We start from the raw sequence: 27,894 nt of genomic DNA on the forward strand, positions 1-27,894 counted from the left end.
CTTTCTCATTTCCATTGCGGAGCAACCCAAAGCTTGAAGCCCAATACCTATTTTAACCCGTTCTACTTCTGCGCTTTCTCTAGTTCCCTTCACCAATTGAATCGAGGATTGAAGGTATATTATCCAAATCTTAAACATATTAATATATTATATTATAACTTTTCAGACGGACCAAGTAAATAGCAGTAAGTAAGGAGCATTAACATGGAAACAAATTTGGAGAAAGATGTCATTTTATCATTATTATTATTATTATTATTATGATGAGGGAACATTGAGCAAACTGTTGAATCGTACCCAACCAAAGTTATTAAATGTTGGATATGCCCAATCTTTTATATAAACCTTAAAACAGAGGCAAGCTTGGTGGGAAACGCACATGCATCCACTGCCTCTCATACGCTGCCAAATGACTCCATCCAATCTCATCAAGCAATGAGAGTTTCAGTTCATAAAGCTTCTTCTTTGGAGGATCCCCGTTATCTTGAATCATGTCATTCAACACCTGGCCCAGAAAAGAATATTCAAAGGCTCACTATAACACACAAATTCTCCAAATAGTTTCTTCTTAGACATCACTTATGATCAAGTGGGAGCTTGGTTCGACACTAATACTAGATGCATGTGCCTCAGCAATGGAATAAATCAAAGTCAAATACTTAAATGTGTCATGCAGATCAAGGAAACATGTAAGCACATCAAGAAAGGAAACATGTACGAAGCGTGGCAGATGAAAATTTTACCTTTAGAGCCGTCCCAAGCCTTCGACGCCGTCTTTCACGAATCACTAAGAGGGTACCATATTTAGAGGACTTAACATCAACCCATTTTCTTAGTTCTTTAAAATTCTCTTCAAACAGATCTGCCTGGCCAGCAGCACCTACTGCAGATTTGTCATCTGTCCTGTCCATGTCTTTGGTGCCTTCTGTTACAGCTATGGCTTCAGCTTTCTGTCCCTGACATTATGACAAAGATAATAATTGTAACAGAAGTCACTAAATCAAGGAATCCACACTTAATCTAACTTGTTATAATCAGCATTAATTTTGTGCGAATTATTGTTTTGATACACAACGTACCACCTCTGAACATGTGCCCATGTATCCTACGTTTTGACTTTTGGCATAATCAGACACTTCAACAAATATCCATGTCGGATCCTTTTACACAAAAAAAAAGAAAAGAGAAAAAATTACGGCTGGAACATAATTCAAATATGTCCACGAGGTTGCAAGTGGCTGAAGAGGAATACATTAACTGAAACCACTTCACTCTCCCTCACTCTTATCTCTCTCACGCACATGCACGCACACACATGCACAAATCAACATCAAAGTTCTCCCGCAAACTGGAGTCATTCTTCAACTCTCTTTCAGAAATTAATACATTTATCCCTGAAAGCTAACAATGTCGAATAATAAGTTCTTGAGTTTCAAAAACCCAATCCTGATTCTTACGGTACCTTTATGGTGTCAGGCTGACATAGTTAGGAAGAGCCAGGTGAATGCATGTAGCACATTAGTCGCATAAATAAGACCACATCTTGAAGAAAATAAAAAGAAAGGTACCATCAAACACAGCTAATTCTTCCTACCTCCAGATGTTCAATGTCTGAAATGGCTAGCCCTTTTTGATACAATGCCTCTGCTAATTGATCCCTGGTTGTCTCCATCTTTTTCTTCATTTTCTAATGTAAAAGCAGCAAAGGTGCATCTTAGTAGATGTAACTGTAGTCAACATGATCGTATGAAGCCAATTAACATAAATCACCAAAAGATAACAGTATAAAAGGAAATGCATTAGCAAGGCAAGAAACTAGATCCCAAAACCAAGAAAGCATCAGCTACAATTATGTCAATTAGATAAAATTAACATGTCAAGAATCAAATACAAATCTGTAAAGAAGTTCCAAAGTGAATTTGTTTAAAAGGAGCAAAAAGAAAGAATAGCAACATAAATACCTCTGCGTCCTCCTCTTCTGGATCATTCTTGAGGGAAAAGAATTTCGCTAACTCATCTCTGTCAATACTATCAATTACCTCATTTGCTGCGCGTATAACCTGCAAAATGGCACAAAAAAGTGATTCACTCTTCTGTAGAAATTCATTATGTCCTTCAGACAAGGAACAAAAGGAAGAAGGAAGCTTATCATTCCCTGCATAGAAGTTAGAAAAACAAAGGGACCTTAATGCAAATGAAACTTGGCCATGAGTATTATCAGCTTTAGATCAACATCTTCAGTTAAAATACATAAAACCTTCTTCATAACCTTAATCATTGATGTACTTGCTTATCTTTAGCCAGGAAGACTCCATCAAAAGAATGTCAACATTTATTCAAACACAGTACAAGAACAGAGAAAAAGAAGAAAATATTCCATGATAATCATGGTCTAACCGAAAGAATAATCCTCAAGGGCTTTTAATCCATTAAATAGATAGTTATAGCATAGAGCCACTCCACTTGGGAGTTTAAACAAGAAAGTTTCAAACAACACAGCTGCCACTTGTAAAATAAACAAAAACAGATTTAATTATGATTTATTGCCATATATTTTGCTTCTCTTCGAGATAGTGGCCATTACTAGAGTCAGATTACAATTTCTTTAAAGTCTTAACTAAGATACCATTTCACCCAAAACTTGCAAAGACAAAACCGAGACTCCCAGAAATGAATTTATCCGTAAACCCCAGTGTATTTGTACACAGATTTTAATACAATCTTAGGAAATTATCAGTCAGGTGAACATATGACTTGAAAAAGAAAAATTCAACAGGAGAGCATATAATGCTAGGTGCTACCACTGTATGTTTATTCTTTTCATATAACTTACATCTTCAGCATGAGAAATTTTGTCCTCGGCATTACTCACAGAAACCAAGCCTTCCAAAATCTTGGCAAGCAGTGGTGTAAAATTTGGGTATTCAGACTGCCAAGAAACAGATGACACTTATTAGTTGATATTCTCAAATGTCAGTTGACCAAAGAGAGAGATTATAGTAAGATACTTCAATTCAAGCAGTGTCTACCCGCTCTAAAGATTTATGCCAAGGTAAGCAAAGTTAGATGTGAGTAGTCATAATTTGTACTGGATCGAAATTGGAATTTTACACGAGTGGACGTGACCTCAATATGGAATTGACAAATAATGGTTTGTTAAAGATGTGCAAATATTGCCAAGGTCAATAAATAGCTTTAAGAAGTAAAAATTATATAGTAAATCCTAATAGAAACATCAGATAAGCTTTAACCTTAAGGGAGATGGACAACTTTTTCCATTCTGAGCGTTCTTCATCATTGTCTTGCTTTAGGCTTGCAAAAACTTTTATCTTTGCATCTCGTACCTGCCAAGGGGGACAGTAAGTAGCATATAAATAACTGGAAAGTATAGAAGCTAAAGGTTCTAAAGTTAAGAGGAAAATTGAAGGACCCGAAAAGAAATGTTCAAGAGGCATAATATGGGTCACTGGATATTATGTGCGTTTCTCCTGTGCAATAAAGGGTGTTCCACATTCCAGCGCACAAATGATATTCCAGGACTATAGTTTTACAAAAGCAATTATAAAAAGAGTCAACAATGAATTTCCCTCCTACATAATTGTTCAATAGCCAAAAAATTGTAACTTCAAAGCACTTCAAATATACCTCTTCATCCAGACGTTCGGAAACAGATTTAGAGCTAATTGAAGAAGATCCTTTTCCTTTGTCCTCATCAACCTGTCAAAAAAAACAATGGTGTAAGCAGACTTCAATTTTAGGTGTTTCATATAAAATATGTGGCAGATATATGTTGTTAGTCTAATTCCTTAATAAGATTTTATAAAGCAAAAGGAAATCTAAGTAAACCATAGGGCAACTTACAACCTTAATTGGAGGCACTATGTAATAGACTTGATAAGCTACAGGGTTTTTCTGTGGATTTCTCCTTTCTGCTCGACCAACAAATGATAGTTTTCCATATGAGATTGATCCCAGCAGTACAGATCCTTGTGGAGCATTCTGCAAAAATTTTATGAGCATCATTGAATATATCCATTTGAGATAAATGCTACTTATTAGAAGTTGATTTATCCCACATCGCCTAGTTAGTAGGCTGTTATGTTGTATATATATGGACTAGGTATCCTCTTTCTTTGAGCTAGCTTTTGGGAATGAGTTCTACCGAAGCCCATTTGTCACTACTTTAACCACAAGAGTTGAAGGAAGCCAGGGAGGGGAAATTCCATTACCTTTGGAAGCTTGTCTTTCACTGGTGGACCCAAGTAAATTGCTTCTTTCTTCCTATCATATATTCAAGTTGAATTAAATATATAATAGAAAAAAGAGGACAAAGTTAAACCACTTCATAGTAAAAGGAATTTGTCTTTTCCGTATGAAATGCATCATTAAGGGACCAAACATACCCTGGAACTAAAACTGAGGATTTAAAAGCACCATTTCCCATCAAAGGTCCATCGGGTTCAGAGAAAAAATTTAGTCGAATAACATCCTGTAATAAAAGGAATAAGTAGAGCGTTTAAGTACCTGAAAGTTCAGTTACGCTAAATCAACTATAATTTTCAAAACTCCTAACTTTTAGCAAGTTATCAAATAGCACAAATGTAAGAAGACTGAATATGCAAATTACAATCTAGCCAAACAGTGGAGAATCAAAGTTATAAATAGTCCATAGTCAAAGTGAATCACAGTGTTTCCTGGTAAAAGATTGTGTCATATTGATTTGATTTTAAGCAAACATGCTACAAAAAATAAATACTCTTTCCCGATTATAAAGGGTTCTTATCTCACTCAATTCATTGAGGATGAACTATAACAAACCGATCACAGAACTATAAGATTTTAATGCCAATGCATATATTCAAACTCACTGCAAAAGAACTTCATGACTTCCACATGCCATTTACTTCATTGAACTGCAAAGAAGTTCATATTTAAAAACAAAAATACTCTTACCTTGTCATCCAAATTTCTCTCAACAAACAATACCAACTGCTTCATTTTTTCCAAATATTGCACATTGTCATGCCTGCAACAAGATCATCATCAGTGAAATTAACCTGGCAAAGCATCTCTTGCTAAATGAAATCTAAAATTGTTAGAAACCTGTATAGTTGAGTAAGGAAATTAGTAATTTTTAGTGTTTAAACAGAAATGGACATGCATGAACAGACTTGATCTACCTTGGCATATGAGCCATACCTTAGATACAGCTGTAAATTGTATTCACCCTTGGGAAGTTTTGATGATTTTGGATAGACGTCACCCATTGCATACACGCGCTATAGTTGAAAAACAGAAAAAATAACACGGTAATCAACTTGGAACATGTAAAGAGAAAATAAGGCTTCTGTTTAACATCTCTTAAGGTTTAAGAGAATGGATTAAGATCCACTTCTCAAGTAATGGATAATCAGTAATTTTAACATTTTATTTGCAAAAACTATAAATCTGAAAGTACCTTGTTATTGTCAGAAATCATATAAAATTGTGACTCAAACTTATTGTCATATATGCGATTATTGAGTAATGGAATTTGAGGCTTTATTTCTGATGCATCCTCCAATTTCAGCTTGTAACTGCAGATCCAATAACATATAGGATAGACACTCAGGAAAAAAGAAAAAGAATGGATGGTGATAAAAGTCGAATTTCAGAACTTAGAATGAACTAAATGGAAGCTACGTTAATGTCAGGGCCAGTGTCTGTTTCCCTGAGGGCAGTTTGTCACGATCCGCTGTGAGAGTGCTAAGTTTAGCATCAATAGGTCGATATGGAACTCTTATCTGCAAATCAGACACGGAGGGCAGAAATGCAGCATTATTATGCAAAGAACTACATCGAAGAAAATAATCTAGGTTTACTTGAGAGAATCAATTTGCAGCCTCATAACACTGCTAATGCTATTACACTTCACCTTATTTAAAATGGCAGCAGGGGCAAGTTTCTCCGTTGCCAGTAGAGCTTGAGCATCAATTCTGACAGGTGCTTCACTTCCATCAAGCACAATGTCCTCTTTATTGATGTCAATCCCATGAAACACAATCTATGCATTAGACAGTACAAATGAGTGCTACAATGTGCCATTTAATGGGCAAACAATAACAGAAATATGATCAAGTTCAATATTGAGGTAAATAAAAGCATATTCTTAAAATAGATAGAGAGAGGAACATTTGTTGTTTAGAAGAGAAGAGAGCAATGATCCATTAAGTAACATGGATTCCTGATAGATTCACACAACAACTTGCGAATTCTTTCATTATCAATCCAATCAATAACAAAAGAAAACATGCACCATGAAACACAATATTTTTGTTTTTCTTGGTTTTAACAGACATTTTTCCACTATGATGCCTATAAAGCTAACAAAAGAAACATAAAAAGAGAGAGTAATTAATTTCTGTCACTAGATAATATTTCCCTATCAATTGAGTTTAAACACCCAACCTAAAAATTTTGAAGTAATGAGAACAATAAACATCTCTAGTCCTCTAGCAACCAAAAATGACTATCTAACTTCCAGAATGCAATATGTCAAGTTGTCAACTCAAACTTCAAACTTCAGTAAGGTTTCAGACAACAATGACAAAATAACAAGAAAAGAAAAGTTAACATAACCGAAAAAAGTAAGGAAGAAGAGGAAGAAAGGGGGAAATTTAGCTGATAAATGCAGAAAGAAAATGAGATAAGAGAACCACAAGATCATCAATTAAGGAAAATCAGCATTAAGTATTAAATTAAAAAAAGCATCAAGAGCAAAATATAAACAAATTGACATCGTCCTTCAAGTACTTCAAATTCTAATATGAACTTGCTACCTCAAAGTCCACAATAGTGGTTTCATGACTTCCTATGCCACTTGACCAAAACTGAGCAACAGCTAATTCCATTGTCTGACCACCCACAACAGGAAATTCAAAGCTTTTGCCAGTAGGAGAAGAAAATGTCACAACACTCTCCCACTTGATTGGTCTTTGCAGGGGGCAAATCTGAAAATTGCAAGCATGTCATAATATATCTAGACAATCTATAAAACGTTTTTGCCACATTCATACCTGAACAGTGTCAACAAAGAATCGTCGAGTGGTATCAAATCCTGATGTTCGCATGGTTGCCTCAACCCAACTAGCACCAAGTGGCACCTCGATAAATCTCCTTTCTATATGACCTATTTATACAATACATTTATGGAAAAGAGAAAAACTTTAGCATAATTTACAAAACTTTTAATGCGTTCCCTGCCTCAAAGTGAACTAATTAAAGAAAATGGCAGTTAAATTTTTAGTGATGCTGCCACACCAAGAACCTAAATTCAAGATAGTTTCACATAGTTTCAAAAGGGTTGTTAATATGTTTAGCCTGGGCATCTCAGAGCACTGCAGATTTTTAAGACAAAATAGCAAAAGCTTAGTAACATTTCTCCGACTGCGTAACTCTGACTTTATTTGCATTTTACCTTTTGTCATATCCTTGATTTAATTGGTTACTAAAACCATTTTAATGTTTGTAAACTCTTTCTTTATTTTTGTTATCTGCTAAAATAAAAGTCCTTCGAGCCAAAATCAACGGGCATTAACAGGGCATAGATGCGTCACTTTGGACATCTCACAAAATGAAATGCCTTTCTTTTTTGTGCTTGAATTGGCATTTGGGACAAGACTCTAGCAAGCTATGAATCATAACGAGACATGCATTCCAGAGAAAAACGCTGTATAAATAATATAACGTTATATTATTGCCATATAGACGAACTGACCTGGCTGAAATGACATCCTTGTAAATGAAACAACTGGAGGACAATTTTTTACAGTCATAGGTTTTGTTATGGTAATTGGAATCCTGAAAATGGGACCACGCCATGGTGCTTTGCAATCAACTCCATACACTTCATAATAATGTAAACCATCACTTAGCTTGGTAGGATCAACCACAATGCTGATAAGGGGAAAAAATTGTTAAAAGATTGCAACTTTAGGTATAACAGATTAAACTACCGTAGACTGACCACCTCTATACATCAAAACTACGAACTGCTCAAAGGATAAAGAATAGAACAAGACAAAATACTGAAAAATCCCAAGGCAACATAACAATAGGCACAGTACAATAATAAGAACGAAAAGTCCATCTAAAAAGCTTAAAGAAACAACACATGGCTCTCTCTGAATGCATGTGGTTTGAGATCCCTTTGGTGCACGAACTGTAAACAATCTAATTGGTCTCTCACTAGTGATAATAGAACACAGAGCTTCTAAAACTTTATAATTTATTGCTGACCATTTTCAAGGAGAAGGGCATAAGCAATCAAACAATATGTACAATTTGGACACTTTAAAAAGAAAGACAAAAAGAAGTAATGGCAACTAACTTGAAGCTGCGCCCATTATGAGTAAGTAGAAGGTACTCAGGAGCCATGACAACTGACTTTTCAGTAGAATGTACCTCAATGCACTCCTCAAAAGGAACCAAATCTTCCAAATTACTGGCACCTTCACGAAACTTAGGTACAACTTGCACTGTCCACTGTTAAAATAAACTTTAGCTCCTAAATATTGACAGATAAAAACGGAAAAGAAAATTTATGAATTCAAAACTTGTTGGCATAACTTGTACTTTGAAAAAGTACCATTAAAACATAATGTGCAATAAGTATCTCTGAATATGCTATAATAAGCTGTCTGACAGTCATGCAAAGAAACCAGAGACTTCCAGACAAGAACGAACAGCAGCACTTGAACCATGACAATCATAGTTATTATAAAAGCAGTTTCACGATCCTTGGGAAATTTAGATTGGACAAATTAATTAATGAGCAAGTGATGTTTTAGCTTCAATAAACACTAAATGGCCATACCACTGGTGCCTAACAACCCTATATATAGACCAAGAAAGTTCAATAAAAGCTTTAGCACCCTCCACAAAACATGCCTTCATTATACATCTCTTGTTTCTTTAGAAGCTTGGAAGTGATCAAAGAAATGGAACCAATGGAAGAAAATGAATTAAGCAGAACATATTTATGATATGAAAAGGAGCTAAGATCATTCATTTATTAGCAGTGAAGAATTACTTCATTGGCAACGTATGACCATAAAGCGTACGCTTGTATCATAACTAGTGATTGTTTGAAACTAGACCTCTAGAGCAAAACTCACTCAGAACCCTTGTAACAAATATGTAAATGATTAACATACACAGGACTCCATCAAAACCAAATCTGACGATAACCCACCTCCGTAGGTTGTTGACAAGCACTAGCCTCCCTCAAATAGATGCCTCGTGAAGTAGGAGCTGCAGCCAAAATGCAATACAAACAAAGACATAGTTTCATCACAAGGAAAATATTTAGTCAACCAAGGATTTTTAAATGTTGACACAAGCAGGAGAATCTTCAGTCACTAGTCAATCTATAACCAAAACTTCCACAGAAAATTAGGAAACTAACAAGGAGGACGCAATAAATTCTATGCAAGAAAGCTATCTTCATTTATCAAAGCAAAAAATCTTGCTGCTCCACATAGCTCATAAATCAATATTGCAGGAGTAACTTGCAAGTAGTAGTATCGCGCGTACAAAGCATTTAGTTGTGAGATACTATGCAAACAGTAACTAATGCATATTGCATCTTCTGATGGCCACCAAAGAAGACCAGTGTTAGCATAGCATGCAGGGAATAGGATAAACAAATAAAAGATATACTTACTTAATTTTCCAGATCGATTGATTTCTATTTTATACCAAACACTTGGAATGCTCTTAGACTTCTGTATATATTCATGTGCTCTGTTATGCAAAAAGCAGTCACAACCAATTTCAACTAAAAAAGTTAAAGTTATTTCTCAGAATTATGACTAAGCAAAAGACAAAAGAAGAAAATCTAACTTGTCAACTTGCATAAGCCCTTGTCCTGTCGATAGTTTATCTGCCAGCAAATCACCTACAGGAACACATGTGTTTTCAAGAGCCTTCCTAACGCTGTATGGACTTACAGGAATGCCCTCAGCCTGCGATACAATATATTACGGCAGAAGCTCAGTCTAAAGAACACAAAGCAGCATCAACCGTGTAAAAAGGGCAAAGTCATATAGAAAAGAACCTTCATTGCACTAATAAGTAATGCAATTCCGCCACAAGCAGATGGTGATGCCATCGATGTTCCATTCATGAGCATGCGTTTTTGAAGAGTCCATGTAGGGACCGGTGCAACAGCCCCACCAGGAGCACTCACACTGACTCCAAGATCTCCATCAACTGTTGGTCCTCGGCTGGACCTGTGCTCCAATTCAACTAACGTATAATTACATAAAGCTAAAGTAGAAGAGTTGCTTATGGGGTGATTTATTGTGAAGAGCAGACTTGTTTTTAACAATAAAGTCAATCAATAGGAAAATATCATACCAAGTGTATTCAAGTCCTTCAGGAGGAGGTTCAACTACACAGTGAGCACCAGCAGCCATTGCAGGAGAAACATATGCACCAACTCCTATAATGCTGGAAGTTGTACCACCAGGAGCACCAACAGTACTTAATGCTGGACCGCTATTACCAGCACTACTCACAAATATAAGACCATGCTTATTTACCACCTATTAAAATAAGTAGCAATTCATATGGCAGGAAAGAATGAATAGGGAAATATGATAAAGAATTATTGCAGCAGAATTTGTAAGGTTTGCAATTGATACCTCATTAACAAGGTCAACAAAGCGGCCATAATCAGGCAATAAAGTAGGCTCTCCATAACTCATGTTGATGAGATCACATTTATGCTGGAAAAAAAAAAAAAAAAAAGAAGGATGATTTAGCATGTTACTAGCAATAAGATCTTTCTACATAGAACAAATATGCTAACATAAGCTTTGTGTAAACATAGCATAATAGTTTATGGTATTTTGGAAGCAAATAATCACTTGATGATGAATTGAAAATGTAACCTTAAAACTGAAATCCTCCAAAGTACAAAAAAACTCTGAATGCTATTAATTCGGATAGGTGTACTATTGTCGATAAATTCAACTCACCTCCACAGCAGCGATTAGAGCCCTTGTCAAGCCAGTGCCTGTCTCCATAGAACCTAAACGTGAATCTCCAATTTTGCATGATATAAGCTGAGCTCCAGGTGCAACTCCATTCAATAATGGCTCCTGCAGGCAATTCATCAACGAGACCGCCGAAAGGAAAACCACTTTACAGTTGAGAGGATGTAACAAGAAAATTAACAATAACTTGCAATAAGGTAGTACCTTTGGGTGGAAGGCAGTAGCAATACCAGCAACATGAGTGCCATGAGGGGAGCAATCAGTTACTATACTTAAGATATTTCCCTCATCATACACATTAAGGACAAATGAACATGCATCCAACTTGCTAAACACACCAAATTTCCTTTCAGTCCTGAGAATAGTTTCCATAAAATCATAGATAAATTCAAAGTGTTAAATATAGTAATTACTTGGCACACTACTACTCTCTTATACTCTAAGACTATGGTTCATAGCAAAATCACAAACCTATAATTTGTCAGGGGTACAAAATCTGTGAGCTTTCCACAATCTGGGTCATCCTCAAGACTTTGTGTGTCAAGAGCAGCCCTCCATAATTCTCCATCATGCCATACAACAGCGTCTATGACAGGTCCCTTGTCACCATAGCTCTAAAACGTAGATAAGAAAAAGTTTTTGTTTCTCAAAACAGCAAAAGTAACTTTTGGAAAAGTAACAGGTTGAAGAAACGTAACACTTACATCAGCTTGCTGCCGTAGTAAATCAATTCTGCTTTGTAGGTCTTCTTTAACCTTCTTTAAGGTTACATCATCAGGATTGGAATGTTTCTGAAGAAAAAGGGCAATAACATCAATTATTCTATGTCAGCATCAAAGAAAGAATACCTCATCCAGAAACCCTCCATCATCCTTGATGCAGTTAGAAAAAAGTTTCATCTACTTGTTAAAAATCATTCACATCATATGCACAGCCTCTGAGCATGTAGCTTTCTAGGAGAACTAATGAGGAAATGGGCATTCACTATTTAGTAGTCTAACAACAAAATCAGAGTGAAGTAAATATTAATTTTTGATGAATGATAAACACACAGCGAAGAAATCAAGAAGCAGCAGCAGCATATCTAACAACCTGATTAAATTCGTCGAGATGCTTTACAGCCTTAGCAATTTCTTCCTGGTTTTTCTCATCCCACTTCTTTTTTCTTTCGTTCTGTCAATAAGATAAGGACAAAAGAAAAGGTTGTTACTGAAAAGATCACTAATGTTTAAGATTAATTATAGACATTTGAGCTGCTTACCTTCAAACGAGAAGTTAAAGTGTCAGTGAAAAGCTCATATACCAACTTATAACCAACATGCCATTCACCCGAAGGGTTTTTCCACGAGGAATTGACAACCAGTGAAGCTCCTATTCAATACATTACATTACATTTTAATTACAACACAACACAAAATTCAAAGCTAACATAAAAGTATATTAATTATCATCTGATCTTTCACAAACCCGAAGCCCCGCAAATGCAACCATCAGCATCAGCTTTCACCACTTTTGAAGTATCAACGTCTCCACTTCCAGTGCTAAACAAAAAACAACAAATAATTAGTTAAAATAAAACTAATACAAGTAGCTTAGTCAATAGTCAAATATACCAATCGATAACATCGAGGATTTTCGGTTTTCCAGCAGTGGTCACTTGTAATCCAGCAGCAGCAGGGTCAACTCCAGAATCTAAAAGAAATTCAAACAGTTCCTAATAATAAATAACATTTCACTTTCACGCACAAATTAGAAATGATGAAGCGCGATTTATCTTTATATTTTTTAAGTACCGAAGATAGCGATAATTGCACCACGGCCATCAAACTGAGGATGATTCTCGATGAATCGATCAGCGCCAATCTCCTTCTTAGGCATGAGTGAAGCTAAGAAAGTTGACTCGTTTAGCTTGAAATTACGAATAGAACCATTGTCTTCTCCAACGCCACTAGCACCTGAAACAGTGCTAATGGAAGAACAAGGCATGGCACTTTTGTTGCTCTTATAATTATTTCTGTTTCTGCTTTTAATTTTTTTGGTGTTATTGAAATTGAAATTGAAGAGCTTTTTGTGTGTAATGAGCAGAGAGGAAAAGAGAGTGCGGTTGTGATGATTCTGAAGTTGCGTAAAAAACAATGGTGTTTTGGCCCAATAGGTGCTTCTGGTTAACAGTGGGCTTTGCATTTGGATATTTTTGTAATTTTATTTTGTTTTTTTTCTTTTCCTATATGAAGGGCGTTCTCGTAAATGTAGAGCAAGCTGGGGTTGCTCGGTGGTGGAGTGGACGGAGGGGGAAGTGTTAGCGAGTTGGCATTTATAGAGCGCCACCTGGTGAAGTGATAGTGGATTGGGGTTGAGGTGGTTCTTGTTGGATGTGGATTGGGTGGCGTAATTTCTTCAAAGCGGTGAGGGTACTATGTCGGGAATTGAGATGAAATGGTAGGTCCCAATCCCATGATTTCCTTTTGCCCTTTCTTCATCTCTTTAAACAAATTCTTGCAAGCATTTACGTACGAGGTCAAAAAAATAAAACATTCGAGGAAGACAATAGAATTTAAATCTCACTATATTCAAATAAAAAACATTTTCTTAAAAAAATCTCATTTGATTTTATGTAAAGTCTGTTCTTTACCGTGAATGAATCTTATTATATAAGAACTAGACCAACAAAAACAGAAAAAGCAACCATAAGGCCATCCCAGTCCCATGCATCGGCTTGATAAAGCCAGAGTTTTTCTCTTCATGACCTTTAGGGCAATCGTCACAGCTGTCAAGATCATTGTCTGACGCGTTGCTCAGGAACCGGCGGTCATCCTAGTAGATAGAGGAGAAGGAGAAATTATAAATCGCACTTTGTGACGATGAATTTGTTAAAAAAGGGAGAAATTTACATAATTTTCATGAAAGATTGCACTTGTCATGTGATTTTTTATTTAGTTCTAGTTCTCAATCTGAAAAAGAAAATCAAGCCAGAAATACATGCAAATCTTCATTTCGCAGAGTCTAGCTTAAGAAGACAGAAAGGTAATTGAACAATAAGATCAGTTGCACTCTCATATCATTTGTAAACCACAATCAGTAATCAACAGTTCCAATTGGGAAAATGTTTGATCCTTGATTACAAGCTCATACTGACAAAACTTTGAATCTAAAAGCTCTCCGCTTGTTCTAAACATACTAGAAAGCCTTCGGATTTTCTTATATTTGTAAAACTCTTATAAATCTTTGTTGGTTTATTGATTTACTGAACTGTGTAACATCATATCTGTAATTTCATCTTCTGTTGTAATATCTCTTCACATATCCATCCATCAATCATTATCTACATTTCCTTGAACTGTTCCTCTTTTGTGTAATCTACTATCTTGATTACTCCAAGAAAGAAGGAAACTTGCAAGAATAAATCTTTTTCCACCTGTGTTTTGAATCCATTTATGAAACCTGCAATTTTGGCTCCTTAGCAACAAAGAGAACATGTATGCGTCGTACAACCTGTTACTGATATTAAAAGTATTCAAAATAATGATTGCATACCCGAGCTGTGGGTATGAGGTTATGGCAGGTATCGTCACAAGGGTACGGACAGTCGATCTCCTTGGATCTATTTCTACTAAAATACCAATCACCAACTGTTTCTGCAATTGTCTGCCAAAGAAAGTTTTTAAGTTTTTCTCACTTCTGAAAAAGTACAAAATATCATAAAACTTGGCCAGTTAGCAAAGCAGTAAGAAATTGCATCACAAAATAATGGCTTTAGGATTTGATCATGTATCATTTAAATAATAAGTACTAAGTTAACATAACAGCTAACTGGCCGTGTTAATAACGCATTACAGACAAAGCATCCCTTATCTGAAACTTCTTGTCTAGGACAGTCCTGGTGTAAATTCCATTTATACACTAAACAAAATGATTAATATATATTTATTAGTTTTAAATAATACAGTATGTATCAATCATTAAATACTAAAGTGTAAAACATTAATATATACGTCTCTTTACTGTGGTGTTATATACCACGTCTAAGTAAAAATTTCTCACGTCTTAAGCCTTGAAATTTGTAGTACTCATAATGCAAGTGGCAGAGCAAAAATTTGTGTAAAGTCTAGCAAGCAGAATGTAAGCATTGTACCTTATTGTGTATCCGTGGAGAGTCGACTGCAAACCATGTGTCTTGTGACTCACTTTGACAATGAGCAAAGCATGAGTTTATAAACATTCCGACGCTATTGGAATACTTATAGAAAATTCTCAAGGCTACCAGCATATCACGCCTGAAACCTGGATACAATATGTCAATATAGCAAAGTAATTAGCATATATATGATTTTGATTTAGTAAATTTCAAAAATTCATACAGAATGGTTAATGTCACATGCATAGACCAACCTTGCAATACGCCTATCTGTGTTTCACTGCAGTCTGCTGTGTTAAGCTTGCAATTCTTCCACAATCCAGGCAAGTCAGCAGAAGGAGGCACCAATATATGGTTCACCTGTCAAGACTTTAAAGTTTCAATCATTTCATGTTGTCCAATGGATGTTACGTGATTTCAGATTGAAGAGAAATAAGAAATACTTTACTTGGTACACATCATAAGCTGAGTTCAAGATGAAGAATGGTGTTGTAATGAACCTTAATGCATACTGTGGAAAGATGCACTGCATAACAAAAAAAGGCTTAGTCACAAGATGAAACGAACAGACATAAAGAAAAGGGGGAGGATAGGAGCCTTAAGAAAGATTTACCAGTTTTGGATTGTTAAAGAAACTGGTGCAGTTTTTGTTTAGATTCTTTTCTACTCCCTGCCATGAAGAATTTACACTGTAAATAAAGCTAGTATGATATGTAGCATGCAGAATAGAACTTGATTATCTGTACCAAATACAGAATTTAGGTGTTTTCTTTTTGTATGCACAACTAATTCACATAAATACGTAATATACGGTCCATTGTACATGAAATCCTTGATTTTTATATCTTGTTATGTTGCCACTTCAATGTGCACAAAAGTACATTTACTTCCTCAGTTACCCAATAAGCACAAATCTGCATACAACCCAGTCGAGACACAACAGAAAAAAAAAAAAATCAATGAAATAAGTTAATTTACAGAATGATGGTGAAATTCAAGGATGATGCAACAAGAGGCATCCCCATTGTATGAGGTCTGGACCTTGCTGTTTTTTATTCATAAAATCAAAAGCACAGTTAGAACATGGAAGGAGCATAAATTGGATATGCTACTGTCTACTGTTTATCACAACAAAAGAAAATCTACGTCTGTTCGTGAAGAGTAATTGAAGTTACATGGAACATAAAGAAGTATTACACAATCAATATCACGTATGGCAGTTTTAAAGAAACAAGATCCTTCAGAGCTGTACCTGTAGAGTAACAAGATTTTCGTAGAACAACCTTATTGTATGGTTCAAAGTGACGTCCTTTCTACAAAAAGGAAGCAAACAGTATATTAGTAAAAGATAATTTTTTAATTCTAAAAATACAGATAGAGTGCAATCTTACTCATCCAGAAAAAATCCTGCATCACTTAAGCACTTCACACTGGCATTCATTGGTAACACCTTAGCAAAGTTGTCACAATGGAGAAAGGTTGATAAACCCCCAGCAGAGCAACCTGAAAGCAACGCCTATCGAAGTGGTAAAATCAATATCAATAGTTTAACTGATAATCCAACAAAGGAAAATTAAATTCCCAGCTATGGATGATTAATCAATTGTTTTATGCATTTATATCATATAAACACTGACACAGAACAAGATTTATGTGAAGAAAGGCATATCGTAAAACTGGATCGTTTTTACCTTACGTGCTTGCCCCAAACCTTTGGGGAGAAGATCGCGAATGATTGCTTGCCAAATCCTTTGCCCTCTGAAATAAAGGACTGATGTCTGTTTCATGTAAATCAAAATAAAACATGTTAATTATGCATTTTATTTGGCCCTTTAGCAAATCATAACTTGTAGTTCTAACACAACCCTAAAGGGGCATTTGGGATACGATAACAGCCAACAGATGTGCATTAGAACTATTCACTATAAGTCGGTCAATGAGCTACGCAACTTGCTCGAGTTATTTCAGAAAACAACGGTATTTTCCTACAAAAGTTACAGGACCGAGAAAGTTAAAAAAAAAAAAAAGCTCGGGCTTGAAAGGTATACCCCATTGTCAAACTTGGCATCTCCAGCGAATGAGGCTCCATCACAATATCTAAGCTTCACACGGTTCCAGTTGTAAAAATCTGATTAATGAAGTCACGGAAAATGTGAGGTAATCAAACTTTACGGAACAAAAATCTTGAATTGGAGTATTCAGTACTTCTCAAAACCATATGCACTGATGCACAGATGATCTACATTGTTCTTAATTTATTTATCTGCAGCTAAACAGTAAGAAATTAGGATAATTGATCCATTTCAACAGCCATATTAACTGTTTCCATACAGATGATAGAACCAGAGTTGGGCCAAAATAAAAAGGGATTACTATCCGCATTGGGTATGAAATTTGATGCTCTCTCTTTACAAATTAAACTAGTCTACCTTAGATTAGGACATTTGTTGTCAGCTAAATATTATTAAGTAGAAGCACATGAGAACCAGATTCCACTTTAACAACATAAACCGGCTTACTAGATAATTTATAGACCGACAATGCCATGTCATTATGGGGCACTAATTTGTGTCTCGAACATGGGACATGCAAGATGTCGTATTACATGAGCACCTGGCCAATTAACGAAGAAGAAAGGCACCCAAAAAAGGAAGCGACAAAGGCTGTAAAAAGTCAGACTTTAAAAAAACTAAGCCAAAGCTGTATTCATCACGTGAAAAGACAACAGAGAAAGCGAGGAAAATGGCCGCCTCACCACTAGCTCAGACACTGGCAGACCTCAAGTCAACAATTTCACTAGATTCCCGGAATTACCCTTTCATTAAACAGGGAAGCGTACTAGACTTCGACTACTGAGCCTCGAGAACAATGATGGTCCCAAAAGAACAGTGATGATTTCCTCAGTATTGTTCTGTTCAATCTGGGGCCATCGAATTGGAAATATCAAATGTTATGTTATGTACCTGGATTAAGAGAGGCGTTGTTGCTTAGGATTCCCGAGAAGGTCTCCAGCTTGTTCATGTAACGTGTCGATCCGCGCCGCGTTTTTGCTCTCTCCAAGCATGATTGCAAATCATTACACCACCCACCTCCCTATCATTAAACATCATCATTTTATATAATTCAGCTTCATGTTTTCTAAATTCTGGCCACCACCAATCAATCTGTTATTTCCACAATTTTTTTTTTCTTTTAAAGAAAGATCCACATTAAATCTATGGAGAAAATGAAACCATAAATGAAGAAACAAATCTAGCTACACTTTTATAATTTAAGAATCTGATAGCCTAATGATATGTTGAAACTGTTTTCATATTTTGTCTAAGTATAAAATTAAAAGGAAAAATAAATTTCCTCTCTTTATTTTCTGTGCTACTGTTTGGATTGAAAGAAAACTAAAAAAAATGAAATAAATATTTATTTTCTTTTGTTTGGATGCTAGAAATACATAAGAGAAAAGAAAATGAACGAATATATTATTTTAATATATCACCTTAAGAGTTTAAATTCGAATCTGAAATATTTGTCTTCAATTTCTTTCTATTTGGAAAGAAAATATTTGAAAAAAAAAACACATTATTTTAATTTCTCTATTTATTTTCCAAGCATGACTTTTTCATATAAAAAAATAGAAATGAATATCAGATTTAAACCTCACCAGAGTAAGAATTTATATAAAATATATGAACTCAAGAGGTACTAGTAAATTACGGGTTTGTGAATTATGAGACTTTTAATTTTTGTCGAGGGACCAGTAGAAAAACATTGTTGTGTTGTCTGGGGAATGAGTGTTGCAAGTCTTTTTGGTGGATCCGTGCCTCCTTAGTAGAGCCATCAGGTTGCATGTGAAAGAAAATCTGTTGTAGGTCACATAGTACCAATTGGGTTTGATAATCTCAAAAGTTTTAGTATGAGATTTAATTTTATTTAAATTTAATATTAGTATCTTTAGTAAATCATTTTTAGATGGGATTAATCTATGATATGTAAAATAGTCTTAATTTTTTTATTTTATTTATTCGAAATAGTCTTATATAATTATTTCTTTTTTATACATCCTAATGAAAAAAGTTAAAATGAATTAATTTACTTCACCAATATTAAGAATAATCTTCTAATGATAACGTGGCCATGCAGTAAAAGGCGTTTAAGTAATATAATAATTTTTTAATTTATCTTATTAGTTGAATTATCTTACTAAATATAAACTATAGAAATAAAATTAATTAATATTATAACAATTAAAATGTTTATAGCAAATTTTATGATTTAAGAGTTGCTGAGGATTAAGATAAAATCTTAAGAATTTTGAATCATACAGACTGTTATGTGAATTAGAATATATGAATCCTTAGCTATATTAAGATTTAATAGTTTTTATTTAAACTTAGTTAATAAAATAAAATTATAAATTTAAGTTTTGCAACAAATGACTTATTTTTAATTAACCTGTTAAACACATTTACATTACAAATGTAAATAAGTGAAATTTAAAGTGGCCAAAGCTTTTGCAGCCCGTGGATTTCCCTTCATAGGGACACCAACAAAGAGCACAGCGAGTCGGCACAAAGCACAAGGACAACAACGATGTGGTATCGATATTCCAGAAAAGAAAACATTCAAAATTATAACCCAGCCAGAAAGGCAAGAACAGTTTGCCTATTTTATAGTCCGGTGTCGTTTGGCTTTATACTATTCTTCTTCTTTGGGTTCACAAATCTTAAAAAAAAGCAAAATTAGAAAAAGAAAATTACCTCAAACTGTAAAAGCCAGTTGCGTGCACCAGTACCGGATCCTCTGTGGAAATGATACGCAGGCAAACTTCCATCCAGGCAAACTGTACCACAGAAAAACAACAAAAACGCAGTTCTTTTTTCTTAAAAAAAGCCACTTGTTACCAGAAAGAAAAGAAATGACTCTAATAACGATAAGATTAAAACTAATCATTGCTTAATAACACAAAAATAAATAAGTATCACACTAGTCTTCTACAATTTCTTTCTTTACCAAAGTTAACTTGGTTAAGAAAAACAAAAAAGAAAAAGACTTACAGGCACCGATAGCCGAAGCATTGCCAACCAGAGTCATATTAACCAGAAGCCGCTCCGGCAAGCAAATGCACCACATACCGCAATTTAGCAAAATCAACAATCTTATCGCTACTGCCCTACTATTCATCTTCGCCCGTTTTAGCTATATTTTACTTTTTCTTTTTTCTGAAGTCTAGGAATATATATAATGGCAATGCCAAAGCTAAGCCCAGGAGTAGCTTTATAGCTTCTAAAACCAAGAGAAACAGAAAATGAATGAATCAATCTTTTTACAGAACTTAGATGGAAGAGATTCTATATATAGATCAATAAAATCCGCGATATCTCGATGGAAATGGCAGGAGATCTTGCGATGTACCACTGGATTATTACATTCTCAAAATAGGAAGCCAACTGGAGTCTTAAAAAGGAAAAAAGAAATAGAAAAAAAGAAATGACGAACTTTTATTAGTAAATAAATCTGGAAACTGAATCTAATAGCAATGGTGGCAAGTCAAAAGCAATGACAAGAAAGGGTGAGTAGAAACAACTTAGAAGAGAGTTTAGAGATGATAAGACTGGGAGGAGGACAACTTAAGAACGTGAAGATGAATTGTCTTTTTATTATTGCAGTGATAGGAAGGTCGAAAGGGAGAACCTGCTGCGGGATATATAATATAATATGGTAATTGACCCGATTGGTTTCTGTTGGGGCCCATTTCGGCTAAGCGATGGGGACGATGTCGTTGTCCTGAAAGGACCAATGTTTGGCGCTAGGGATGTGGTTATCTGATCTAGAGATTAAAGGGAAGGGAAGGGCTCTCTCTGGTTTGGTTAGAGGGTTAACAAACATGTGTGGTTGGTGTGGCAAGTAAGAGTAAGTCTTTCTTCTTTCCCCTTTGAAACACTTTGCCCAAGTTGTCCGTGCGTGACTACCGGTTCTCTGTAATAGTCCCTACCAAGTCGCAGCCTCTTTTACTTTTTCTGTCTTCATTTTCTTTTATCCAATCAGGAAAATGTGTCTTGCTGGCTACTTTGTCAGAAAAAGAAAGAAAATGTCTGACTACCAAGCCTTGCAGCTGGTAACATTGCTGTATCTTTTTCTTTTGATCTAGTCACTTTGAGTAATTTAGCATTTGTGGCACAAAAGCTTTTTAGAAGGTGAAATACTCGGCGCATCTGTGTCTCTAATGATCAAACTTAATATTTTAATTAAGCTAGAAAATCATTTAAGCTCTTAAAAATGCAGAGCAGTGTGTTGTATTCTTTACTGTTGGAATGAAGTTTACTATTTTGAAAAAATCATTTAAGCTCTCAAATAGCGATACCTCTACTATTTGCTACTATTCAACAGCAAATCCTGTAGACTTTATTTGATATGAATTTGCATAAAATTTGAAAAGATATAAGTTTTTGAGTAAGTAGATTAAATTGCAGTTCTATTTAAGTTTTTTTTTTTTTTTTTCATTTTATTATCTCAATGAAGTTTGAAGTTAAGCTGTCTCAATTGCAAATTAAGTATAAAGTTGAGCGGTCAAAAGCAAATGATTACTTAATAATTAGGCCAGCTTTACATGAAAGCTTCATTCGTTCCATAACAGGAGTAATACCTATAACCAGTGACTTTAACTTTAAGATTGTTAAAGAGAAAAAACGTAAAATGGCATTGAATGGAGCATTGTATGAAGAGTAAACAATAGATAAACAATGTAATATTTACCCGTTGGCAGAAGAGAAACATCATTGTCAGAAAAAAAAGAGATTGGATCTGTTATCTAACGATAATAGAATTGGCGATTAATGTCTCCTACCTAATTTTCCTTGTATAATACATTAACTGTTAAAAGAGACCAAGTAGAAAGTAGAATCGTTCCCTCTTTTGGTACTCTTCTGAAGTTGCTATTCGTAGCTAATTGTATATCTTACAACCTTAATATCAGCAGTAATTCTTTATAACTAAATAAAATGAATTTTTGCTAGAGCTTCGCGTTCTATAACTGGTCTCTGTGGTCGGCTGTGGTTGTGAGGCTGTGTGCTGGATTGTACTGAGACAAAAACTTGTGCAGAACTCAACTAATAAAATCAAAACTGTTACTTAATTGTAGGCGTCAAACAAAATGCTGATGTGGCTTGTGGTTCGCTTCGATAGAGAAATATATACGTCAAAACATTAGACCCACTTTTCCAGCCAAGCAGTCCAACATACTAATTTTACCTGCCCATTATTACATTGCACTATGTCATTTATTTGTTCGTTGAAAAATATCATAATTAAAGTTCATTTATTAGTTTAGAGTTTCGTATAATTTAATCATTGCCCCATCAATTCTTTCAACAAATAAATAATGTGTTTGCTTTATTTTTATTTTTTTTACTTTATTTAATGAATAAACTCTATAAAAATACCTATTTCAAAGTTTCAACATAATTGTACATCTTTTTATTTGAATATCGAATTATCAAACAGACGTAGATCATTACGACAATAGTGTATAAACAGTTGACACTTAAAATATTAAATAAATATATTTTACTAAAATTTGATGGTATTTTATTAATCTATGTATAAAAAATAGAGAAAATTTTCATGCATTATATAAAAATCTGCAGTGTAACACATTTAATAGAAGGGTCGTACAAGTGGGTATTTAATGTACATATAACTATCACATTTAATATTCATCTGCCTACAATGTCAATATCAATGTAAAACAATTTAGTAAAATCAAAATTTCACGAGTTAAATTAAATTAAAATAATCATCATAAATTGTTATTGCATTTATATATTATTACGACATAATAAATTTGTCATATAATTATTTGATTACTTGGATATTTTACAATCTATTTTATTTACTTCTATTGACGAGCTTTGACTTCAATAATAATGAAACTGCGAGAACAAAGTCGAATTGGCCCAATCCAATAACTCGGAAGTCTTAGCTTCAACGTTAGTCCAAGACCCATCTCAGGTGGAACGGGCTCTCAAGCCCATATCACAATATTGCAGATTTTCCATATCGAAAAATACGAATACGAACTAAAATTTGAAGGAAAGGCCTAACTGCAAGTCGAAACCTTTTGGCTCAAGAAACCAGCCCGCATATTGTCTAAACGCCCTCAGGTATTTATCAACAATCAACATCAAAAGAGATAAATTACGGGGTCGAAATATATAATAGTAAAAATAATCGGGGCTAAAATGAAAATAAGCAAAATCTAGTTTGTCTTTGTTACTGAGCTTTCTCCCAGAAAGAGAGAGACATCATTGATCAGAGAGAGCCTTTGAAGCACTCCAAAGTCCAAAGGCCAAGGTTAGTCCCCTCTAATTTCCTAAGTTCAAGTCCTTTTACGCTCCGGATCTTTAATTACGAAATCCACAATTCTTCCTCTATCCAATTGCGTGACAATCTGAATTCTTGTGCTGATTTGTCATCTGTCTGTAAGCTCGAGATTTTAGTGCGTTTCATTAACAGAGAAAATCTTGAGAGTAGCCTTTTGTTGGGTCGCTGAAGAAACTGAGGGGGAGCAAAAAGAAAGTCAAAAGTTTAGTTCTTTATGATGGCTATTGGTTTCATTTCAAAAGAAATAATGAAATGCTGAACTAACATAGAAATAACTTTTAGTTGAGGTCAAGTGGATGTTCTTGTAATTTGGGTTCTTTTCCCTTTCTAGAAAAATGAAAATTATCCGTATTTAGAAGTTCCAGTTTCTGTTTAAATTTTTGAGATTTTCTTGGAAGCCCGAAAGAGGGTAATTGTGCATGTCTGATGTTGATTTAGATGGAGATTCTGTTTGTGATCAGAATTGTTTTAGCAAAGGAAGGGAAAGAAATGTCGATTTATTGATCTTTTAGGGTTTATGTTGACTTTTGCATTGTAAGAAAATGTGGAATTTAATGTAGTAATTTCAAACTGCATTCTAACAGTGCCACCATACCGTCTCAAAAGTTAAAAGCTTTACATTGTTAACAAAATAGTCTTCCTGTTTCTTTTGTCAGTTCCAAAAGTGACGCTTCCATTTATTATCTTCCACATGCCCCTATATTTATTTTGACCTGATGGACCAATTGTTACAGGTTTGCATGAATTTCTCTGGTCAAGTTTTCATCAGAGGAAACATGCAGCTTTGGGTGCAGAATTGGTGATACGGTTGTTTGCTTTTGTACTGCAGAAGATTGATTTGAGTTGACAGAATTGCATTCTTCATTATGGAGTCTCCATGGAAGCTCTTGTACTTGTTGGAGCCGGCACCTATTACCCTAATAATGACAGCTCTAGCTGTGACATTTGGATCTGCATTTCGGGCTCTGAATTATGGTAAAGAAATGGAACGGAACCGTGATATGTCAGAAGCATCTATTATCTTGGATAGGTCACAGGCACTGATGATCCCAGTAATGAGCTCTTGCAGTTTGCTTTTAATGTTTTACCTGTTTTCATCAGTCTCCCAACTTCTCACTGCGTTCACAGCCATTGCCTCTGTTTCATCTCTATTCTTCTGCCTCTCTCCTTATGTTGCCTATGTTAAGTCACATTATGGTTTGGCAGATCCATTTGTATCGCGTTGCTGTTCAAAGTCAATTACGCGTACACAAGGGTTATTGTTGTTGGCATGTTCTATGACAGTTGCAGCTTGGCTCGTCTCTGGGCATTGGGTATTGAACAACCTATTGGGCATTTCTATTTGTGTCGCATTTGTGAGTCACGTGCGTCTTCCGAACATCAAAATATGTGCAATACTGCTTGCATGCTTATTCGTATATGACATATTCTGGGTATTCTTCTCAGAGAGATTCTTTGGTGCCAATGTCATGGTATCAGTGGCAACGCAACAAGCATCAAATCCTGTTCATACAGTAGCCAATAGTTTGAGTCTTCCTGGGTTGCAATTGATCACAAAGAAGCTTGAGTTGCCTGTGAAAATAGTTTTTCCCAGGAATTTGTTGGGTGGTGCAGTTCCTGGAGGAAATGCTAGAGACTTCATGATGCTCGGCCTAGGTGACATGGTATGGTAACCCTTTCACTTTTTGGTAGTTTTCCCAAATTTACATGGTCGGCTCCAGAAGCATTGATGTATCAAAGCATCTGTGTTGTGGCTTTCATAATAGGAGTGTTGATAGTAATTCAGGGTCTTCTTTTCTTCTAGAAACCAGCATTATTTCACATTGTATGGCATTTGGCATCTTCCTTCCTCTCCAGCGGAAGATCCTTGGTTAGAAATTTATTTGAAAGATTTCAAGTGAGATTTTCACTCATTCTGTGATCAAGCAAACCTTTTATGAAGTGGTCGGCCTATTTACTCACTGCGTCATATTCGTGGATTTGCTTGTTTACTAATTGATATGTGGTTTCTAATTTGTCTTGTGGAAACTCTTGTGTGGTCTTTACTCTAGTCCTGGCCTAGGATGAATCTTTTGCTTCACATTGCTATCTCCAGGGAGTAGGGATCTATATCTTTTGTCCTTCCTTCCCTTCTTCCCTAAAAAAGAAGGGGGCTTAGATACTAGTCCAAAAAAGCCAGAAGCTGAAGGAAAATGAAACTGGCAAAGACTAGGAGGCTTTTGATTAGTGATAGAAATTCTTGGAGATGGTAAGATGTTTAAAAACTCATCGGTAAATGAGTTTTATGATGAGTCCTTATTCCTGAAGTGGATCTTCACCCTGATTCTAGACTTGTTGCTTTTTCGATATAACATTACACAGACTTTTCATATTTTTAACTGGTTGTTAATGTTCCTTTGCCTACACACACACACACACACACAGGAGCTAGATTATGATTGAACAATAATTTTACTTCCAGGCTGTGTGCTTGCAAGCTGAAGTTATTCTACAATGTGAGCATGATATGCATCCTAAGCTATTTGCTTTCTAGTAGGCATACTTCTGAGCTGTGTCTAAGGCACCCTGGGTGTTTCATTTAGACATTGAAGCAGCACATATTATACACCAATTTTGTTTGGCTTTTATCCATTGTGATTATTATTGTAACAGTCTGCTTTAAAGAATTGAAAGAGTTAAGTTTTATTTTGATATATTGTTGCAGGCTATTCCTGCTATGCTGCTGGCATTAGTACTTTGTTTTGATTATCGGAAGAGCAGAGATCCTGTAAGTCTTTTGGATTTATATTCCTCAAAGGGCCACAAGTATATATGGTATGCGCTTCCTGGATATGCCATTGGGCTGGTGACTGCTTTGGCAGCTGGTGTTTTGACTCGCTCACCCCAACCTGCACTTCTATATCTGGTACATATTTTATTTTCATCAAATTCATGTCTTTTTTTTCAGTATTTCCGAATGATCTTATGCAGTGATTATTGGTGGAGAGCTTTTGTTAATTTGATATGTTGCCTTCAACTGAGTTTTGCTTTGTGCGGTGGACATAACTTCATTACATCTCTCTGCCCCTAGTTCTTATTAGGATGCTAAAAGAATTACTATAATGCCATGATGGTGCATTTTAGCTGAGGTACTCTTTCAAGTTTCTGTTGCAACCATAGAAAGTTGCCAGGGGTGAGCTTCGTATGCATTTTGATCTAGGCAGCGATGGTTTTGTTTTGGGATAATAAGATGAAGTCCTCTGAAGAAATTTATGAAGTTATTTTGGGAATTTGAAGGGTTTATAATTATTGTCTTTTTGAATTATCCTCCTTTGAGGTTGGTGATAGTCTCTCGTATTCGCCTATATTATTAAGGCGTGTGAATTGTTTGTGGTTGATGAATGGTGGAATCTTGGATGCCTTTTAAGAAGTTTTTGTCAAACAAGGTTATCAAATTACCTTAGAGAAAATGTGATTAACTGGATGGTGACAAATAAGGTCTTGGGTTTTTCTGAGTCTTCAGAATCCATATATTTTCCGATGTTTTTCTCAACTTGACTTTTCTACCAATTGGTGAATGCAGGTGCCTTCAACACTGGGACCCGTAATCATCTCGTCTTGGGTTAGGAGGGAACTAGGTGAGTTATGGGAAGGAAGCATACAAAATCTCAGTGATAAAGCGAGGCAAATAGAAGTGTAAGCCATTCATGGCACATGGCTAGAAGTTGCAGAGCCGATGCAAGCTGTAAATTCACTTGGAACTTGGATCCCTTTTAAGTACAAGTACTTTGGGTAGAGAATCAATGATTTTAATGTTTTAATCTTGAATTCCCTTAAATATTCAGTAATGAAAAAGGAAAGGAAATTTGTGCAAGCTCCTATTCTGGATGACTGACTGCATCTCTCCCTCCCTTCAGAAACCAAAGCGAGGCATTATCATTATCATATTTTGAACAGTAAATTCTGCAACAAATGTTTCAGTCGAATGAGTTGCAGCAGCAGCATAAAAAATCCTCTGCTCTGCCGTTGGACTTGCTCGGTGCCTCCAAAATTGATTAGTGCCTTGCTGCTGCGGCTTTTGTTTTCATATTGAAATTATCAAATTAGCTGATTTTCTTCTTCTTCTCTTCTCTTTTTTTCCATATCAAACAATTGCACCTAACAAATAATTTCTTTTTCTATCTCAATTACTAAATAATTATTAATACCCCTTAAATAATACTAATTAAAGTCTAATTTTACATTAAATTAATAGTCCAACAGTTCATTAACCTTTCTGTCTATGGTCTATGGATTTTATGATGTATTTATTAAGGTTTGCAAATTAGCATAATCTCAGGCCACCTTGAAAACAAGGGCGCAATC

The 27,894-nt window shown here is 35.3% G+C and overlaps 3 protein-coding genes across 11 annotated transcripts; 1 reads left to right on the forward strand and 2 right to left on the reverse strand.

Annotated features, from left to right (window-relative positions):
- Positions 1–215: 215 nt before the first annotated feature.
- On the reverse strand, positions 216–13,437 carry LOC8281007 (tripeptidyl-peptidase 2). 8 transcript variants are annotated; one of them, XM_048373336.1, is made up of 35 exons: positions 12,833–13,429; positions 12,653–12,731; positions 12,507–12,580; positions 12,301–12,410; positions 12,132–12,212; positions 11,744–11,830; positions 11,511–11,653; positions 11,244–11,394; positions 11,022–11,144; positions 10,686–10,769; positions 10,399–10,586; positions 10,097–10,271; positions 9,883–10,004; positions 9,704–9,783; positions 9,233–9,291; positions 8,369–8,523; positions 7,757–7,935; positions 7,056–7,168; positions 6,819–6,989; positions 5,915–6,043; positions 5,683–5,783; positions 5,459–5,576; positions 5,200–5,279; positions 4,954–5,026; positions 4,404–4,489; positions 4,230–4,281; positions 3,865–3,999; positions 3,646–3,717; positions 3,252–3,344; positions 2,834–2,929; positions 1,962–2,060; positions 1,595–1,687; positions 1,080–1,160; positions 744–950; positions 216–505 (listed from the first exon to the last, which is right to left on the reverse strand). In XM_048373336.1, exons 1-35 carry the CDS (start codon positions 13,221–13,223, stop codon positions 347–349), a joined length of 4,239 nt encoding a protein of 1,412 aa, XP_048229293.1. In that variant the 5' UTR covers positions 13,224–13,429; the 3' UTR covers positions 216–346. The 8 variants fall into 8 exon arrangements, 6 of the variants coding, with proteins under 6 accessions (XP_048229293.1, XP_015571215.1, XP_048229294.1 ...); XM_015715729.3 differs by having other exon boundaries at positions 744–956; XM_048373337.1 differs by lacking the exon at positions 1,080–1,160 and having other exon boundaries at positions 12,833–13,428.
- Positions 13,438–13,587: 150 nt separating this feature from the next.
- LOC8281006 (pectin acetylesterase 9) lies at positions 13,588–21,085 on the reverse strand. The gene is made up of 13 exons (XM_002513646.4): positions 20,226–21,085; positions 19,929–20,011; positions 18,138–18,267; positions 17,223–17,302; positions 16,866–16,952; positions 16,566–16,690; positions 16,427–16,487; positions 15,788–15,844; positions 15,623–15,700; positions 15,429–15,534; positions 15,172–15,320; positions 14,574–14,684; positions 13,588–13,853 (listed from the first exon to the last, which is right to left on the reverse strand). Exons 1-13 carry the CDS (start codon positions 20,350–20,352, stop codon positions 13,698–13,700), a joined length of 1,350 nt encoding a protein of 449 aa, XP_002513692.1. The 5' UTR covers positions 20,353–21,085; the 3' UTR covers positions 13,588–13,697.
- Positions 21,086–23,369: 2,284 nt separating this feature from the next.
- Positions 23,370–27,403, forward strand: LOC8281005 (signal peptide peptidase-like 1). 2 transcript variants are annotated; one of them, XM_015715858.3, is made up of 4 exons: positions 23,370–23,520; positions 24,285–25,214; positions 26,255–26,455; positions 27,113–27,403. In XM_015715858.3, the coding sequence occupies exons 2-4, from the start codon at positions 24,417–24,419 to the stop codon at positions 27,227–27,229; spliced, it is 1,116 nt and encodes a 371-aa protein (XP_015571344.1). In that variant the 5' UTR covers positions 23,370–23,520; positions 24,285–24,416; the 3' UTR covers positions 27,230–27,403. The 2 variants fall into 2 exon arrangements, with proteins under 2 accessions (XP_015571344.1, XP_002513691.1); XM_002513645.4 differs by having other exon boundaries at positions 23,384–23,520; positions 24,380–25,214.
- The last annotated feature ends 491 nt before the right edge of the window (positions 27,404–27,894 follow it).

The sequence above is a fragment of the Ricinus communis genome, chromosome 4, assembly GCF_019578655.1.
Source record: "Ricinus communis isolate WT05 ecotype wild-type chromosome 4, ASM1957865v1, whole genome shotgun sequence".
In the NCBI taxonomy this organism is placed as follows: Eukaryota; Viridiplantae; Streptophyta; class Magnoliopsida; order Malpighiales; family Euphorbiaceae; genus Ricinus; species Ricinus communis.